This window comes from Neovison vison, chromosome 1 (assembly GCF_020171115.1).
Source record: "Neovison vison isolate M4711 chromosome 1, ASM_NN_V1, whole genome shotgun sequence".
Lineage (NCBI taxonomy): Eukaryota > Metazoa > Chordata > Mammalia > Carnivora > Mustelidae > Neogale > Neogale vison.
The window spans coordinates 299,599,446-299,617,755 of NC_058091.1; the positions used below are offsets into that span (position 1 = coordinate 299,599,446).

The 18,310-nt window shown below is 37.5% G+C and overlaps 1 protein-coding gene across 4 annotated transcripts in view; it reads left to right on the plus strand.

Moving 5' to 3' along the window:
- The window catches only part of CDH12 (cadherin 12), a 998,981-nt gene that overhangs the window by 726,782 nt on the left and 253,889 nt on the right, over window positions 1-18,310 (plus strand). For all 4 annotated transcript variants that reach the window (XM_044233503.1, XM_044233529.1, XM_044233522.1 and 1 more), the window contains one exon: window positions 14,523-14,939. In XM_044233503.1, the coding sequence (XP_044089438.1) occupies window positions 14,709-14,939 (231 nt within the window). In that variant the 5' untranslated portion in view covers window positions 14,523-14,708. The remainder of the gene's footprint in view (window positions 1-14,522; window positions 14,940-18,310) is intronic.

Here is an 18,310-nt window from a genome sequence, read left to right on the forward strand (position 1 = left end):
GCTCCGGGCTGGGCTTGCAGCCTCCTTAAGATTCTGTCTGTCCTGGGGTGTCTGGATGGTGGCTCAGTCCTTAAGCATCTGCCTTCAGCTCAGGTCATGATCCCAGGGTCTTGGGGTCTAGACCCACATCAGGCTCCTTTCTCAGCAGGAAACTTGCTTCTCCCTCTTTCAATCTTCCTGCCCTCTCTCCATGTGTCTCTCCCTGTCAAATAAATAAATAAAATCTTTAAAAAAAGGAGAAAGATTCTCTCTGTCCTTCTCCCTCTCCCTTTCCCCACTCCCACCTGCCTCCAGATCTCACTCACTCTCTCCAAAACAACAACAACTACAACGAAACAAAAAACCCTAGCATCTGGGGATATTTTAAAGACTTTTTAAATTTATTTACTTGAGAGAGAAAAGGAGAGCACAGGGGGAGGAACAGAGGGAGAGGGACAAGCAGATTCCGTGCTGAGTGTGGAGCCCAATGTGGGCCTCCATCTAACCACCCGAAGTGCATGATCTGAGCTGAAATCAGGAGTTAGAGTTAACCGATGAAGCCACCCAGGTACCCCAAAATTTAATAAATCAACAGTGATGTATTTGATTGATTGATTCAAGTTATAATTTAAATACATGTTTGTAAACATACAGTGGGTTCTGTAGATTAAAAAAAATAATGTAGCATACAGTAAATAAAGCAGCAATGTTGGTAAGACTTTATGGAGAGTTATATAATATTTCTGGAGATTTACATTTGATGCTTTGCAATAAAAAACATCAAGAGTTAAACTTAGAGAGAAATCTGAGGTAATTCTAAGAAAGAATAATGTCTTGTTAGCCTTGTGCTATCTCAGTATGGTTGAGTGTTATGGAATTAGTGAATGTTTGTTACCTACTGTTTCTCTTCTATAATAACTCTCCTTCCTTTTATCCCTAACCCCCCTATTTTTTACTTTTGAAAAATTATAATCTAATCTTTTGTTATGGTTCTGAATATATTTCTCATTATCTCTCGAATAAGTTGCAAGAAAAACTTCTCTGTTATTTCACTTAAGGTTGAAAAATCATTTTTAAAAAATGGTTAGTTGTGTTACTCCTATGTATTTACCCAAGAAAAATGAAAGCATATATCCATACAGACTAGGATGCAGAAGTTCATAGCAGCTTTATTTGTAATAGTCAAAAAATATCAACAATCCAAATGTCTGTCAACAAGTAAATGGATAAATTGCGGTACATTCATACAATGCAATACTGTAAACATCTTTTCCTTAGCCGTAACAAGCTAAAAATGGTTAATAAATACAAACTATTTTTAAAATTTGAGGGCAGCTTTTTTTTTTTTTTTCTTTCCAGACAACTAATGCATTAGCATTGGATTCTGCCTTATTTTCAGGAGTTAACGAAAGGTTCATAGGCAGAGTAGTAGGGCCTTGCCCAAGGACAAAAATTCTGAATCATGAATGCCTCCTGCTAAATCCCGTCTGAATGTGTGGCTCTGGACTGGAAAGGTGACAGACTTCGATGCCAGTAAATAAGTGTCTGTATATCACACAGGCAATTTTCTTCTGGTTATCTTTGTCTTACATCCCTTTCTTTCAGAATCTGACCCAAACTTTGAGGTTGTCATCAGAGATAAGGAAGCAGACTATGAGGTCTCTAGCATCACAGACATGTCAGTTTGTTTGTTTTTTGTTTTTGTTTTTGTTTTTAAAATTTTATTTATTTTATTTGACAGAGTAAGACACAGCGAGAGAGGGAACACAAGCAGGGGGAGTGGGAGAGGGAGAAACAGGCTTCCCACCGAGCAGGGAGCCCAAAGCAGGGCTAGCCCCCAGGACCCTGGGATCATGACCTGAGCTGAAGGCAGACACTTAATGACTGATCCACCCAGGTGCCTCCAACAGGTCAGTTTTTAATGACAAATCCAGCAGTCTGGATTTTACTTTTAGAAGAAGAACAATTTTTATTCAAATATAATAAACCAATAGTTTCAAAAGTTTAAGGTATACAATATAATGATTCAACAATTCTATAATATTTCTCAGTGCTCATCAAAATAACACTATTGTTTGATTACTACAGCTCTGTATTATACTTTGAAATTGGGATCATGATATCTCCAGCTTTGCTTCTCTTTTTTAAAAATTAATTTATTTTTAATTTTTATTAACATATAATGTATTATTAGCCCCAGGGGTACAGGTCTGTGAATCGCCAGGTTTACACACTTCATAGCATATGCCTTCCCTAATGTCCATAACCCCACCACCCTCTCCCTACCCTGGCAACCCTCAGTTTGTTTTGTGAGATTAAGAGTCTCTTATGGTTTGTCTCCCTCCCGATCCCATCTTGTTTCATTTATTCTTTTCCTACCCCCCAAACCCCCCATGTTACCTCTCCACTTCCTCATATCAGGGAGATCATATGATAATTGTCTTTCTCTGATTGACTTATTTAGCTCAGCATAAGACACCCTAGTTCCATCCACTTCATTGCAAATGGCAAGATTTCATTTTTTTGATGGCTGCATAGTATTCCACATTTTATCCATTCATCTCTTAATGGACATCTAGGTTCTTTCCATAGTTTGGCTATGGTGGACATTGCTGCTATAAACATTTGGGCCCACATGCCCCGTCAGATCACCTTGCTCCTCTTTTTCAAGATTACCTTGGCTATTCAGGTCTTTTGTGGTTCCATACAAATTTTAGGATTATTTGTTTTAGTTCTGTGAATTTTGCTGTTGGTATATTTATAGGGATTTCATTAATCTGTAGATTGCTTTGAGTAGTATGGGCATTTTAACAGTATTGGTTCTTGTAATGTCTCAGCATAAAATGATTATCTTTCCATTTGTTTGTATCATCTTCAACTTCTTTTATCAGTCTTTCATAATTTTTGCAGTACAGGTCTTTCACCAATTTGGTGAAGTTTATTTCTATGTATTTTATTATTCTTGGTGCAATTTTAAGTGGGATTGTTTTCTTAATTCTCCATATCTTTTTGTTGTTGTTGCTGTTTTCTAGTCGTTCCAGAGGCTTCTTGAATTTCTCCTATAAATTTAGTTTTAAGTCAAAAAGACTTTACTTAGAATTTGAATTTTGGGAAAGTTTGTCAAAAATACCAAAAAGCTTGAACATTTGATGAAATAGGATCATAAATTATTATGAAATAATATTTAATTATCTATTTGACCAAAATGGCCAAAAAATATTTTAAAAGCAAATACAGAAGGTTACATAGTTGTTAGCAAAATTTAGCTTTTAATATTGGAAAGATTCAGTCTTCTTAGTAATCAAAGACATGATTAAGATAATACAAAGCAACGGACATTATTTTGGTAAAATAAGAAATACTTGTTTGCTAGGCAGATTACTTTAAGGGGAAAGACAAAGCCTTCATAATCTCCTATTACAAAGAAAAAATAACAGCCCAAGAAAACTTTGTCATTTTAACAGAGAAAACCATAGTTTAATTTTGATTAGCTTACTTTTGATATTAAGGCTCATTCACTTAGTTAAATTCATTCTGATTTTAGCCAGCCCTGACCACACACACACAAATTCCTTTCCAAAGATTTACTTTGCACAAGCCTTCTACATTTTTCTTCTTCTTCATTAAAGAACACATTTTACTTTGCTGACATGTGGAGATGTTTCTCTTATTATTTCCAGTAGCTTTAATTACATACATTAATTAGAATTCTTAACCCCTCGAAAGTTTACTTTCTAGTGAAAACCAAGAAGTAAACAACTGGAAACTGTTTGTTATGACAACATTCTTTAGATTGGCAAATTTAGGGAAACATTTAATAATTTTTAGAAGTATATGTTACAAGATTTTTTTCTTTGGTGCCCATGGTTCTTGATCACACCACTTCAAAGAATAAAGATGGGGGCACCTGGGTGGCTCAGTGGGTTAAAGCCTCTGCCTTCAGCTCGGGTCACGATCCCAGGGTCCTGGTATTGAGCCCCACAATACCTCTCTCTCTCTGCCTGCCTCTCTGCCTACTTGTGATCTCTATCTGTCAAATAAATAAATAAAATCTTTATAAAAAAACAAACAGACAGACAAACAAAAATAAAGAATAAAGAAGTAGGTGGGGCAGACTGATGGGCAGCAAAGCAAGGTTTATTGAGTGATAGTACAAAGCTCCCAAAGAAGCAGGGGACCTGAGGATTGCCACCACACTTTCTAAGTCTAGGGGTTTTTATGTGCTTTGTTGGCGAACTCTTTTCATCTTGATTAACCCTAGCTGCACCCGTCATCCGATTGGGTTCTTGTCATCTATTGTATCATGTGGAAAGGATGGAGGGCTCCTTTCAGGGTTGTGTAAAATTCTTTTAAGGGTGGTTTCCCCTTGGGGGAGAGGGGGCTTTTGCCTGCCTGATTTTCTTACAACTATACTTCATCACATATATCTTTTTCAATTTTTCCACTGTAACACCAACATTCAAATATCCTTTAGTTTCTCTGTAATAAGAAACCAGAGTAGATAAACTTATGTTCAGTAACAAATATTTCAGTGTTTTATCTTATTTCAAAATGATCTAGGTTTTTAATGACTATCCATCATCTAATTTAACTTGGCAAAACTCTAAGGATTTAAGCCACCAAAAAGATTTGGGGGAACTATTTAATTAGACATAAATATTGCTGAGAAGTTCATTATAAACTTATTATCTTATATCTATTTAATTAACTTTTTCTTAATTATATTTAAATTAATCATGAAAAATTTCATAAGACATTGAACAGCTAACTATCTAAAGTTATCCTTCTTGTCCACAAGTTCTATAAGCGATAACATGAACCTATTTGACCTTTAGGAAGCCTACGTAGAATGAAAGTATTATATTTAATGCTGATAACTCTAAAGACATGCCTATTTTAATTAAACCAACAAACTTAAACTAGTTTTAATATTGAATATTTTCCCAGATCATGGGAACCTAAAATTCACTTGGATTAAATTTCTATTATATTTCTGAGAACTTAATTTTATGTAAGTACTTAATTGTCTTTAATTAAATAGACCTCTTTTGCCAATTAATTTTGACAATTCCACTTGGAGGCAAGAAATACCACATACCTACAACATATATAGACACATGAACATACAGACAGACACGAAAAGAGACTCTATAGCTTCCACTTTTAAATTGCTGCCACAGGGGTGCCTGGTAGCTCAGTTGATTTAGTGTCGGAGTCTCTTGCTTTCCACTCGGGTCATAATTTCGTGGGTCCTGGGATTGAGCCCCAGGCGGACTCTGTGCTCAGCAGGGAGTCTGTGTCAAGATTCTCTCTCTCTCCCTCTGCCTTTCACCTCCCAACCTCCAGCTCATGTGCCTGTCCCCCACGCGGTCTCTCTCTCTCTGTCTCATGCTCGAAGAATTACTTCCCTGAAGTTTGCATAACAAATAGATGGTCTAGATAAGGGTTCCAGAGAAACCCTGGGTAGCACATTTAGGTCTCAAAGGCATAGGGGAAAAAAAATGAAAGCTCTTCCTAGAAGGACTTTTGATTCCCCAAAGCAAAAAGGTTTGTAACACTTGCACTTTGAGATAAACAGGAGGTTTTGGCATTGGTCAAAAAGGATGATTACACTATGAACTGTTTGTGAAGCCACACCTCTGATCCCCTCAAGACTGGATTTGCTAAACAAGGACAACAATCCTCAAAAATTGGGTTGCTACCTAAATGATATCAAAGACTGGCATACCCATCCCCCTACACTGGAATGTTTTCCCTCTGGGTACATTTAGCATAGGGAGAAACCTAAAAAATTCCTATTGGGGTCTGACTGTTAGCCTCCAATTTGATCAAATTTATGATTATTGAATTATTAAATCTTTTCAAATATCTGGTCAGGTTTCAGCTTGAACAGTCAATATTTCTGGCAGTATTGAACAATCCCATGAATTTTAGTTTCTCCTTGGTTATTTAAGAGAATAGTATAATAGCACTTTACAGAAAATCTCTCAGAATCCTGTAAGCTTTGCGGGGGGTAGGGGTGATGTGGGTGGGAATCCGCATTCTGAAGATGGGGACATTCAAACTGATATTGAAGATTTTGCATAGAGCTTTTGAGGATGATTTTTTTTTTTTTCTAGTGTCCCAGTTGATTTAGAATGAGACACCAATCCTTGGGCACACATTTTGATGATGGTCTCCTAGGACAGTGCAATGTAGGAGGCCTACGTGTTCCTTTTATGCCTTTAATTCTTCATTAGCTTTTTGCAGTGAATCTTGCAATGAGGCTATTTTGGAATCTTGAAGCCTTTTGGAAGCTTTTACATGACAATTAAAATAAGTAGTGCATTCTGTTTGTTGGATGTGGGAACCCTTACTCTCAGGTGCACTTTTTAAACAAAAGGTCTTGTCTAACTGGAATGTTTCCCATAGTGGCCATTGTAATTATAGGTGGTCTTTGATAAAACTTTGCCATTTTTTGTAAATATCTATAGCTTCCAAGACCACAGTTTGTATAAATAAAATAAGCAGATGTTCCAGGTGGTGCATTCAACTCTTTGTATATAAAGGATTGCATTTCTTTTAGTTAGGACTTTGGGTTTCTCAGAGCCAAACCAATATCTGAGAGGGACATGTCACAGTGTCTTACTGATAAAGGATAGTTGGAAAAAAGGTAGGGACAAACCCCCTCGGCCCTAATAGGGAACCACCCTTAAAAGGATTTTACACCATTCTGGAGGGAGCCCTCCATCCTTACCCATATGATAGGTAGATGAGAAAACCTAATAGGAAGACAGGTGCAGCTAGGGTTCATCAGATTAAAACAGTCTCTCAACAAACCCATAAAACCCGTTAGACTTTGAAACTGTGATGGCAACCCTGTCAGATCTCCACTATCTTCAGGAGCTTTGTACTATCACTCAATCTTGCTTTGCCGCCCACTCTTCACCTGGCCAACCTCTTCATTCTTTGAAGTGGCTTGACCAAGAACCATGGGCACCGAAAGAGAAGAAATCCTGCAACATGACTGTACCTCCGAATTGCATGTAAATTGCCTTGAGATTGGTGGGTAACCAAGTATAATTTACTTCAAACAAAGTTACCTTCCCTTAAAAAGCAGGGGGTTTTATGGGGCAGATTACCTCACTAGTTCTAACCAGGAAATTCCAGCCTAACTGATTTAAAATTCCACTTCTGAAAGAGGTTGAAATTGCGATTTAGTCTTGGTTGGCTGTCCTGTGGTCAAGTTTTTGGTTTCTTTTCTTTTTCGTTTTTTCATTTTCTTCTTTGTGATCATCTTCTTGTTGTTCTTTTTCTTTCCTTTTCTTCTTGCTTGCTTTCTTTTCTTTCTTTCTTTCTTTCTTCTTCTTCAACAGTGTGCAGTAGAGAGTAGCATCTAGACCAGTCTGAGAGAAAGGATCAATGAGCTCCATATATTAAGCTCATAGAGTAATTATCACCTTGAGACATCTTTGTTTGAGGCAACAGAAATTGGTTTACTGCCTTTGCTTTGCAGTGGCAAATTCATGAAATACAGGAGTTAGGATTAAGGTTTTGCTGCAACAGGGGGTAAATTTCCTTCTGATATGGGCTTACTGGGACCAAGAGAGGTACAGTAAGGAAGTTTATCATTCCCAAGGCATTCCAAGAACTACTTTAACTCCTGAACAATGGTTAAATATTTTATAGAAAAATGTCTCTGTTAAAACCCTCAGAAAATTTTTCTAGAGTCAAATTCCTGAACTGTCAGATTTGCCTAGCATCTTTAAATAATTATGAATTTTATCTAGTATGAAGCAGAAAATTTTAAGTGTAGAGTTATGTCACATCTAAAAAATGTTTTTAAGGTAATGAGTTATGTATAAGTTTATTGTGGATATTTTAATAATTTTAAGATTATATAAATTATTTTCTTACTTTTTTTAATATGGAAAAGAAGACCTCCTTTTGTATTATTTCAAATTAAAAGACCATTCATTTAAAAGATGGGGTAGCAAGACTATAAATATTCTTTTTATTTTATTTTATTTTATTTTTTAACTTTGGGAAGTGCCCTTGAAAAATTACTTAATAGGCTACAGGAAAATCACTGTGAAAGTTATCCATGATGAGGTAGCCTCTGAGTGATCCTCATAATATAGAATCTTTTGTAATAACTAACATATCTGTCAGTCTAATAGAATGTCTTCTCATAAAGACAGACCCTTTCATTGTCATTTATAGGAAATAGACCTTTTGTCAGAAGCTATGCTTAGAAGTACACACAGTCAAGATTAAGTAAGTAATGGTGGAAACCACAGCCTTTGGCTAGCTCTCCACTTTGGAGACACACTTAATGGGTATTTCACACAAAAGTATCCCCTCCTTTGATATACGATCATTAAAAAGAAAAACCCAAAAAACAAAAAAACAAACAAACAAACAAAAACTCCTTTCACCTAAAAGGAATGTTTGACTCCAGAGACTATCTCAGGCTTGAAAAGTCTTTAGAAAGCCACTTTGGCTCTACAAAAGTTTAGGAATGATGGAAAAATATAAATTTTTAAAGGCTATGCCCGAAAATCGGTGTATGGAATAGAACACACCCCTGTGATGTCCTTCGTCACCAATATGTCTTCTTTAAGACTCACTTGTTTCCACAGGGCACAGACACCTCAGCAGAAGTCTGCTATTCTTGGTGTTTTAACAACTCCATCAGTGCTGGGGCAAGTGGTCCCAGCTTGATAGCTCAGCACAGTTTTTCCTTGAAATTTAGGCTTTGTTTCATGCCTGGGGGGAGTTGTTTCTCTTTCAGTTAAGAACCGGAGTCCTTCAATCTCCTTGCATTTCTTGCGTTGTGATATAGCACTTTAAAAGCTCCCCGGCTGACAAATGTGGCCGGAGGCTGGGATCTGCTGGGAGCGGCATCAGGCATTGAAAATAATATCTGTTCATCTGTTCGCCGAAGGACTGCAGTGTTATAGGGTCCTGGAATAGATTTTTAGGATTACACCGCAGTCGTGTGAGTTAGGAAGTAGCACACGCGCACACATTCTAACTGAATGGTGAATTTTTAAAAATCCATGATTTCATCGTGTATACGGACCACAGCCAAGAAAATATTATTGACTGTGTCCCCACAATTCAAATGCTACTTAGCAGATACTTAGTGTAGAACTATGCAATGAACAGATCTGTCTCATTCCAACGCCCATCTTTCTTTTTGCCTATTTGATTAAGCTTTGATTAATTATACTGTAGCCAGAATGACCCCCAAATTTGGAGTTGTCAAGGAGGCCTAACAAGCTGTCTTCTCCTCTGGCTGGCTTGCATGCCCAGATCAGGCTAACGACAAAAAAGCCTTCACAGCTGGAATCCACCTTACCTTTCTCTCTGTAGGACACCTGCTTCGGGTCACCTGGCCTGTCTAGCACCTTGCTGGGTGGATTTGCTGAGCTGTCGTGCAGTTTCTTAATTCTCAGCCACCATCCAATTCTCTTACCATACTAAGTCTGCCAGTTTTTGCATCTTCCCTCCTGTCTCTGCCTAGAAATTGTCTCTTTTCACATCCTGGTGTGTGAATACAGGGAGTCCCCAATCTCCTGTTTGAAAAGGGACTGAGTTGACCTGATAGCTTCAATGCACTAACTTCACAGAAGCTCTAAAGGAGTCACAGTAAACTCGAGCTGGCCTAATATTGAGATTGCTGCTTAGCTTTGGAAAAAAATAATTTGGAAGCCATATCTGTAAGCTTATATCCCTTCTCTTGCTAGGATTTGAAACCCTTTGTGCTTTCAACTATTTATGTAATCTATATGGGACAGTATAGAATAGCATCTAAGAGGATGACCTCGGGAGTCAGGCTGCCCAGATTCAAACCTGCCTGCTATGCGTTCATTTGTGGACCACTGCTATCTTCCTTAAGTTCTTGTTCTTCCATTTCATTTGTGATAGGGGCACAATAATAAAAAAAGGATGAACACATCCTTCACAGAGGTGCAAATGCACAGGTATCTGTAATATAAATTATTACTATTGTTATTAATAAAAATAAAGGGTTTGGGCAGCACAGGGGGTAAATGGCCAGGCTCATGCAGAGGGAAATCATGTAGGTCCTGTTAAGCTCATGTATATCATATTAAAAATCCTATTTTCAAGATGAACTCTCTTAGCAACTTTCAAATATGCAACCTTCTTGTTAACTATAGTCACCATGCTGTACATTACATCTCCAGTGTGTAGTGAGAAGGCTCTACGGTGTTAATTACAGATTTTCCCACTACACTATGGTATGTGAATTTCTAAAAAAGCTTTGTATTCTGTAGAATTTATATTAAAACAGCAGGATTCAGGGCACCTGGGTGTCTCAATCATTTAAGTGTCTGCTTTTGACTCAGGTCATGATCCTGGGGTCTTGGGATCTTGAGCTCTGAATCATGGGGCTCCCTGCTCAGCCAGGAATCTGCTTCTCTCTCTGCCCTTCCCTGCTGCTCCCCCTCCCCCAACTCATGGGTGCATGCTCCCTTCACAAACAAATAAATAGAATCTTAAAAAAAAAAAAAAAAAAAAAAAAAAGCAGGCAGGATTCATGAGGAAAAAATAAGATTATGTGCAAATCTCCCAAACTTGTGAAGTCATTCCTCGCAATCATCACCCTCATGGAAATGTTAATAAAAAGAGACTACTGGGACGCCTGGGTGGCTCAGTTGGTTAAGCAGCTGCCTTCGGCTCAGGTCATGATCCCAGCTTCCTGGGATCGAGTCCCGCATCCGGCTCCTTGCTCTGCAGGGAGCCTGCTTCTCCCTCTGCCTCTGCCTGCCTCTCTGTCTGCCTGTGCTCACTCTCTCCCTCTCTCTCTCTGATAAATAAATAAAATCTTTAAAAAAAAAAAAGAGACTACTAATAAGTAAATTTCCCTTTATATATAATATTCTATTTTAGGGAGAAAGGAGAAAGTGATTTGATGATAGGGATAGAAGTAAGATCAAGCCTACTTTGAGAAAGAGAAAGGGGTAGGGCTGGACATAAAAGTGAGGAAACACACCATGATGAGATAGAATGTGTGTCCAAACAGGGTCAAAGGAAAGATAGAATGTGAACGTAAGGGAAATGGGGATTCTATTCCACACTGTCCTCCATGACTGCAGTTAAATGCTGCATTATTATGATATTTTGTGTTTGGCCGTCATTTTTGGTGATGTGAGTCACTGATGTGCTGAGGAATTATCTTATGAAACAACACACTTTGCATGTTACAATCACACTCTTCTCTTACTTATCAGTCCTTCACAGCCAATCCCCTCACGTTGTAGACACACATTTTAGGGTACGAGAAGGGGAATGATATCCATAGATTAGAATTTCTGAAAAATTACTCCAGTAGTGGATCAAATCTCAGAATTTGGACACCTTTGAGGCCAAACAGGAAAGGGTAGCTGGAACAGGACTAGTGGCAGTGATGATGAATTTACCCAGATGTCCAATATTGAAAATCCCTACTCTACACTCAAAAGACACTTGCTTAAAGACCCAGCCTTAGGTGTCAATGCTCTCTAAACCCTTGAATTTTGATACCTCACACCCCCAAAAAAGTGGAGGAGAAAAATACCACGGAATAAGAAAGCAAAATACAACCTAATTACATATACTAGACTGGGTTTGGGAAGTCCGAGTTCCTGCCATCTATTCGTGTTTATCTCCCCAGCCATTCTGCCTATGCCTAGACTAGGACTGCCATGAGTATGGGAAGAAGCATGGAAGAAATGGGAAGGTTAACAAATTAAAACACTTTGGATGTTGGTGTTAGTGCTTCAAATTGAGAACAGATGAAGAAAATGCATGTACTCTGCCTACACAAGCTTATTGAAAATAGTGGCAAATATTCTCTGACCTCTTAAATGTATTGTCACATAGACATGATACATTCATGTAAGATATTTGGTTTTGAACATTAAGAGTAAATTATTTCATTGGAAACCACAGCTTGTGATTTAAACTCTTGTTTGAATCAGTGCTGCCTAATAAAAAATAATGCAAACCACAAATGTGAGCTGCATATATAATTTTAATTTTCTTTTTTTTTTAAGATTTTATTTATTTATTTGAGAGAGAATGAGTGAGAGAGAGCATGAGAGAGGAGAAGGTCAGAGGGAGAAGCAGACTCCCAAGGACCTGGGTGCCCGATGTGGGACCCGGTCCTGGAAGTCCGGGATCATGACCTGAGCCGAAGGCAGTCGCTCAACCAACTGAGCCACCCAGGCACCCTATAATTTTAATTTTCTACTAAACATATTCAAAAAACAACAAGAAATAAGTGAAGCTAATTTTTATATTTATTCAATCTAATATATCCAAAATATTATCATGTCAACAAAAAATGAATATAGAAATCGAGAAATTCTTCCTTTTTTGGTATTAATTCTTTGAAATTTGGTATGTAAATTAAAAATCTCAAATTGCCACATTTCAACTAAATAGCCACATATGGCTCATTGTTACCATATGGGATAATATAGGTGTAAGTTAACTTGTTATGAGCATTATTTTGCCAGAATGAAAAGCTACAATTAAATATATGCCTACTTATGTTTTTGTCAGTATGTAACAATCTCATCCCTTCACACAATAGAAAAATATCATATCCTGTTTTCTTTCTTTTTTAGGGGAGTATTCTTATAGAATGCTTTCAAAGTATAACTTTTTTTTTTTTAAGATTTTATTTTATTTATTTGAGTGAGAGAGAGAATGAGCGAGGAGAAGGTCAGAGAGCAAAGCAGACTCCCCATGGAGCTGGGAGCCTGATGTGGGACTCGATCCCGGGACTCCAGGATCACGCCCTGAGCCGGAGGCAGTCGTTTAACCAACTGCGCCACCCAGGCGTCCTATTCTCTATCTCATATCTTATTTCAAGCATCATTCCCACATTCCATGCTTACATTTTTACGTTTGTGAGGAATGTATTTTAATTTTTGTTATGTCGTATATGCCTGGAGGACCTCTGAACTGCATCGTAGCTGACAAGTTGACAAGATGCCATGTTTCATAGATGTTTGATTGAACATATATTGATTCTGATGTTAGTTCTCTTGTTTTGGAAACATTATATTATAATTTCTGGCCTCCAACACTTTTGGCTCTTGAAAAATTCCACTTTTAGGCTGTAGGCTTGGCACCCTGAGTGCCAAATGCACAAAGCCACGCTGGCTGGAGCCACATGCTGGCTGCTCGCGGAGTATAGGCTGTTCCAGTGCAATTGTCACCTAAAACTTTGGCTTTTGCTAACTTAAGTTTTGCCATCAGGATAGTCTGTCTGGGCTTATTTTATTTTATTCCTTCACAGCATTGGTAAATTTGGTCACACTTATGTATTTGTTATTTACTCATTTTTTTTTTTAAGATTTTTCTTATTTATTTGACAGAAAGAGAAAGATTGAGCACAAGCAGTGGGGAGGGGCAGGGGCAGGGGCAGAGGAAGAAGCAGACTCCCCACTAAGCGAGCAGCCAGACCTGGGGCTTAATCCCAGGATCCTGGAATTATCAACTAAGCTGAAGGCAGCCACTTAACTGACTGAGCCACCCAGGGACCCCTATATTTGTTTTTTAAATATATTTTCTGTTGCTGATTTAAGAGGGTGAAGGGTTGTGTATTATTTTCTTATCTACTGTATAATAAAGAATTTTGTAGATACTCAGCAAACCTTAGATAAGTGAAGAAAAAAAAAAAAAAAGAATTTCTTGTTGTAAGGAAGAGTTCAAAGCTCATTTAACCTAAATGCAGAAAAGAGGTTGTCAGTCTGTTAGGGATTCAAGGTTGCTCTAAGCTGCATAACTTAGAAAAAATAATTCCCATGTATCCAGACTAGAGAAGCAATTCTTTTTAAGTTAAAGCTTATAAAGAGTTATAAAACCATCTGACATTTTACCAGTCATTTATGTTTCAGTAATGCCATTGGCTTACATTTAGTAATTTATCTTGTTCTTTCCTGGATGGTCTGATTCTTTCTATTTTCTAATCTTAAGGAATTTTTTTTCTTATTGTTTTCTTTTCTTTATTCTCTAAATGTGCAATTCTCCATGTTGGCCTATTTTGCTTCTTCCAGGAGCTATTTGGCAATGTCTGGAAAAGTTTTTGATTGTCACAATTGGGAGTAGGGGAGGATGCTACTGTCACTTTCTGAACAGAGGAGAGAAATGTGGCTTAAAGTCAAAAGCACAGAATAGCTCCCCAGTAACAACCATTCAACTCCAGATGTCAAAGGGTGACATCGTGAAACCCTCCTCTAATCTAGTTTGTGTTAAAAATAGTGATCTGTGTTGTATCCTTAAAATGATGATTACATTGGAAAAAATATTGCTTCTGTTTATGATACATCTTTTGCTTCATCATAACGGAAGCTTTTTCCATTTTAACTCAAGTTAGTTCATCCAAGTTCACAGGGTGCATAGCAGTGACCATTTATCCCTAAAAGTTTTTTCCAGGCTTTCCTCTTTATGTCTTTAAATGTTGGCAGACACAATGAGAGTTTTGATGAGTATCGTCATGTCATTCTGTCGATTTAATGTATCTTTGTTAATCTGTTTTATAGGTCCCTTTAGATGGGATGTAATACAGCAGAAGCCTTTTCATCAAAAGGATTAATGCCTGCATTATCACTTCTGCAATAAAACAGAAAGTCAAGTGGTGGAGGCCACAGACACCTCAAACCTGGATTCCACAATTCTACATTAAGTGCTGGAGTTTTTATTACTCTGCTGTTGGAAAGCCTTTGCCAATGCTTACAAGGAACTGCTTATCCCTGCTTCTCTGGGTCCTGTTTGATGGAGGTCTCCTAACACCCCTTCAACCACAGCCACGACAGACTTTAGCCACAGAACCGACAGAAAATGTTATCCACCTGCCAGGGCGCTGGCCACATTTCCAACGAGTTAAACGGGGCTGGGTATGGAATCAATTTTTTGTGCTGGAGGAATACATGGGCTCCGAGCCTCAATATGTGGGAAAGGTAATGGCGTTTCTTTTGACAACCACTTGATAGCAAGGGGGATTATGCATTGTGTATTGTGTGTGGATGTTTTGCACAGGAGTAGAACAAACCAGTGACTAGAACACTGGGATTGAAATCCAAGAGACCTGGTTTCTCTTCCTGACTCAGTGGCCCGGGTAAGCTTTGGAATATCATTTAATCGTTCTTTACCTCAATTCTCCCTGGTTATTTTAACGAAATTAATATATATATATATATTTTTTTCTAATTCTTTCTTTAATTTTAACATTCTTTGCTAAAGACAAAACGTTAAGATATTGAGTGTCATTAAACGTGGTGTTATAGCCCATTATTGCTCACAGACATTCTGAAACTATTTACCAAGAAGAGACATGGGGGGAAAAAAAACCAAACAGGCATAAATATTCTAAACTACTGTTGATATCCTTGAATGAGCAGAATGTCTTCCTTCCCCTGCCCCTTAAAAACATGACATACCATTTGAAATGTGGTTTGAAGTATGTGACGTGGCTTGCTTATACTTTATAAATTATTCATTTATTACATGTTTTGCAAGCTCTTTATGAAGCTATGTATGGCCAAAGTAGTAAGTGTTGGAACCCAAGTACGTACACCTCAGTCTCCAACACAGCATGCCACTTTTAAATCTTACTGTAAATTCACAGAAATTTTGTTCCACAAAATAACTGATGGTAACTCTTCCTTTCAGCACATTTATACTTTACTGCTATTTTCCTTACATAAGATTTTTGGCCCTTGCCTAGAATGGATATAGTTTATCATTGCCACCTGTTTTTTTTTTTTTTCTAGAAAAATGAGTATTTTATTTTGTTAGTTAACTGTCTTTAAATCTAAAAGACTTTGTCATGATTAAAAAAAAAACATATATGCTTGAAAACAAAACAAAGCAAACTAGAACAGAACATATATGCTTGAAGAGAGTTTAGAATAAATCCAAAAACAGAAATGGAGAACTATAGTAGAAGTCCTAGGAAGCTGATCTAGAAGAGTGTCTCTATGACACATTAATGTCCTCAGAGCTTTCTGGAAGCCTAAACTAATGAGAAATAGGATGAGTCTTATGATTCCAGTGGTAGGTAAAAGGAAGCAAATCCATCAAGATTTAAGTTATTTACACTATATTTTTTGAATGTACCTTTTAGAAATATATTTACAGAATACCGAATAATAGAGTGGAAAAGGTCTTCAAAAGAGCCTTTGTTGAAAATGAACAGACAGTCAGGGTTTCCCTGAGGTATATGGGGCCCCAGGCAAATATTTTCTGTGGGATATCTATCTCTATGCAAAGTTGGAGTCATGCCAAGTCAGTCTTTGAGTGCCATTCTGGCAGTCTAATTTTTAGTGATTTTGTAAAAATTACACGATGTCATTAGCACAGGCTATTTCCATGACAGAGCACTTCTAGGAATCAGGATCTAGTCATGTGACCCTGAGACAACGCCATACGTGTTAGTCCTGGAGCTCCACAGAGTTTCTGATAAACCCCAAATTAAGTAGAAAGTCAGAGAGTGCCTTCGAGGGGACAAGTGGACACAAAGGCCCACGCAGTTCTAGTCCAGCCTGTGACACCCCACCCAGACGGCACTGCTGTCCATAAATAGACCTGGGAAAAAGAAGGGTCTCAGGAAATTTTGAAGAAAGCACTCCAAAACATAGAAGTTCCGACTTTACAGTGCTTTTGCTTATATGATTCCTCTATCTGACCGTGAAATATAATCATCTTTATGGCGACATAATTTCATGTTCTGGAACACTTGTTTCTTATGGGTTAATGTAATATAAGGATCAAGTTTTGGAATCTAAGACAGATGGATAGGCAGCATAGCTCTGAAACTCTGCCTCATGGGTATTAATATTCTCAGCTCTGCTTATGATGGAAACTAGACATCATGTTGAGGTTCCTGGCAAGAGTATAATGAGATAGTATTCTCTCTGGTTTTGATTGAAGCAGATTCATAGCCTTTAGTTGCCTGAATCCGAAGTGAAAAGATTGTTGAAAAATTAATGAAACCGACTTTTATTCTATCTTAGAAAGAGTCGCATTTCACCTAGGAATTGCATATCCAAATTTTGTTTGATTCTCTGGAATCATATCTTTGTAATTGCTAATATAGTATAGAATCCATCCAATTCACTTCAAAGATGAATTAGCATTTTATACATAGACTTTAAAGGAGTAGATCTAAAATCTATTATTAAATGAAAACATTATTTTCAGGCACACATTTGTAACGCGTGACAAGAACTTCTGGCTCTCCCACAATGCATGTTCCTAATGCAAATGAAACAGTAGGAGCCCCAGTTTCCTTTCCACATGGAAACTAAAGTTTAATTAAGTTTGTCGTGGTGAGTCAAGATGTGGGAATAGTAATATAACATCGGGACCAATTCAAGTCATTGTATGTATGTGTGCAAACATATATAAATATATTTATGCTTCTGTTTCTTTTTAGAAAGGCATTGGGGCAGTCCTCAGAAAAATAAAATATCATAAATAATGTAGAATTCTAGACTAAGCAGGAAGGCAAATGCATAAGTGCCAAGCATAGTGGTGGTAGTGGATTGGTTAAATACATAGTAGATTAGTAAAATAAAACTGAACTTCCATAATTAAGCTTCAGTTTTATCTTGGATATTTTAGAGCATCAGCATCTATGGGAAACAATAATTTGTACAGTTCTTATTACTGAAAGTCCCACTTATTGAGAAGAAAAAATCTATGTCCCTAGCTTCAAATCTAAAAGAATTTATACATGTGGAAATGTAGAGTCAGGATCCTGAACGGCTTAGTGGACATTAGCATCAACAACTGTTTTATTTAAAAGGAGCAGATGTTAATGTTGACATTCCTTCAAGAAAGACCACACTGTGGTGTTGCTTCTAGGGAATATTACTTTACTTTATATAATAATCATAAGAGCTTCCAGATGTAAAGCCAGTAATTTCCTCAAATAGACATTTTGGATTTTCAACAATATTTGGATAAATGTACGATGCATAGTACCACAGAAATTAATTTGATCAGCTCAAATTTTATAGGTGCTATCAACTGCTCACAGTTCCCTCTAAAACAGAAACAAAACAAAAGTTCACCTCTTGTTATTTTTTAAATATTTTATTTATTTATTTGACAGAGAGAAAGATCACAAGTAGGCAGAGGCAGGCAGAGAGAGAGAGAGAGGGAAGCAGGTTCCCTGCTGAGCAGAGAACCTGATGCAGGACTCAATCCCAGGACCCTGAGATCACAGCCTGAGCCTAAGGCAGATGCTTAACCACTGAGCCATCCAGGCACCCCCAAAATCCATCTATTATTAAACACACACACACACACACGCACACGAGGTACA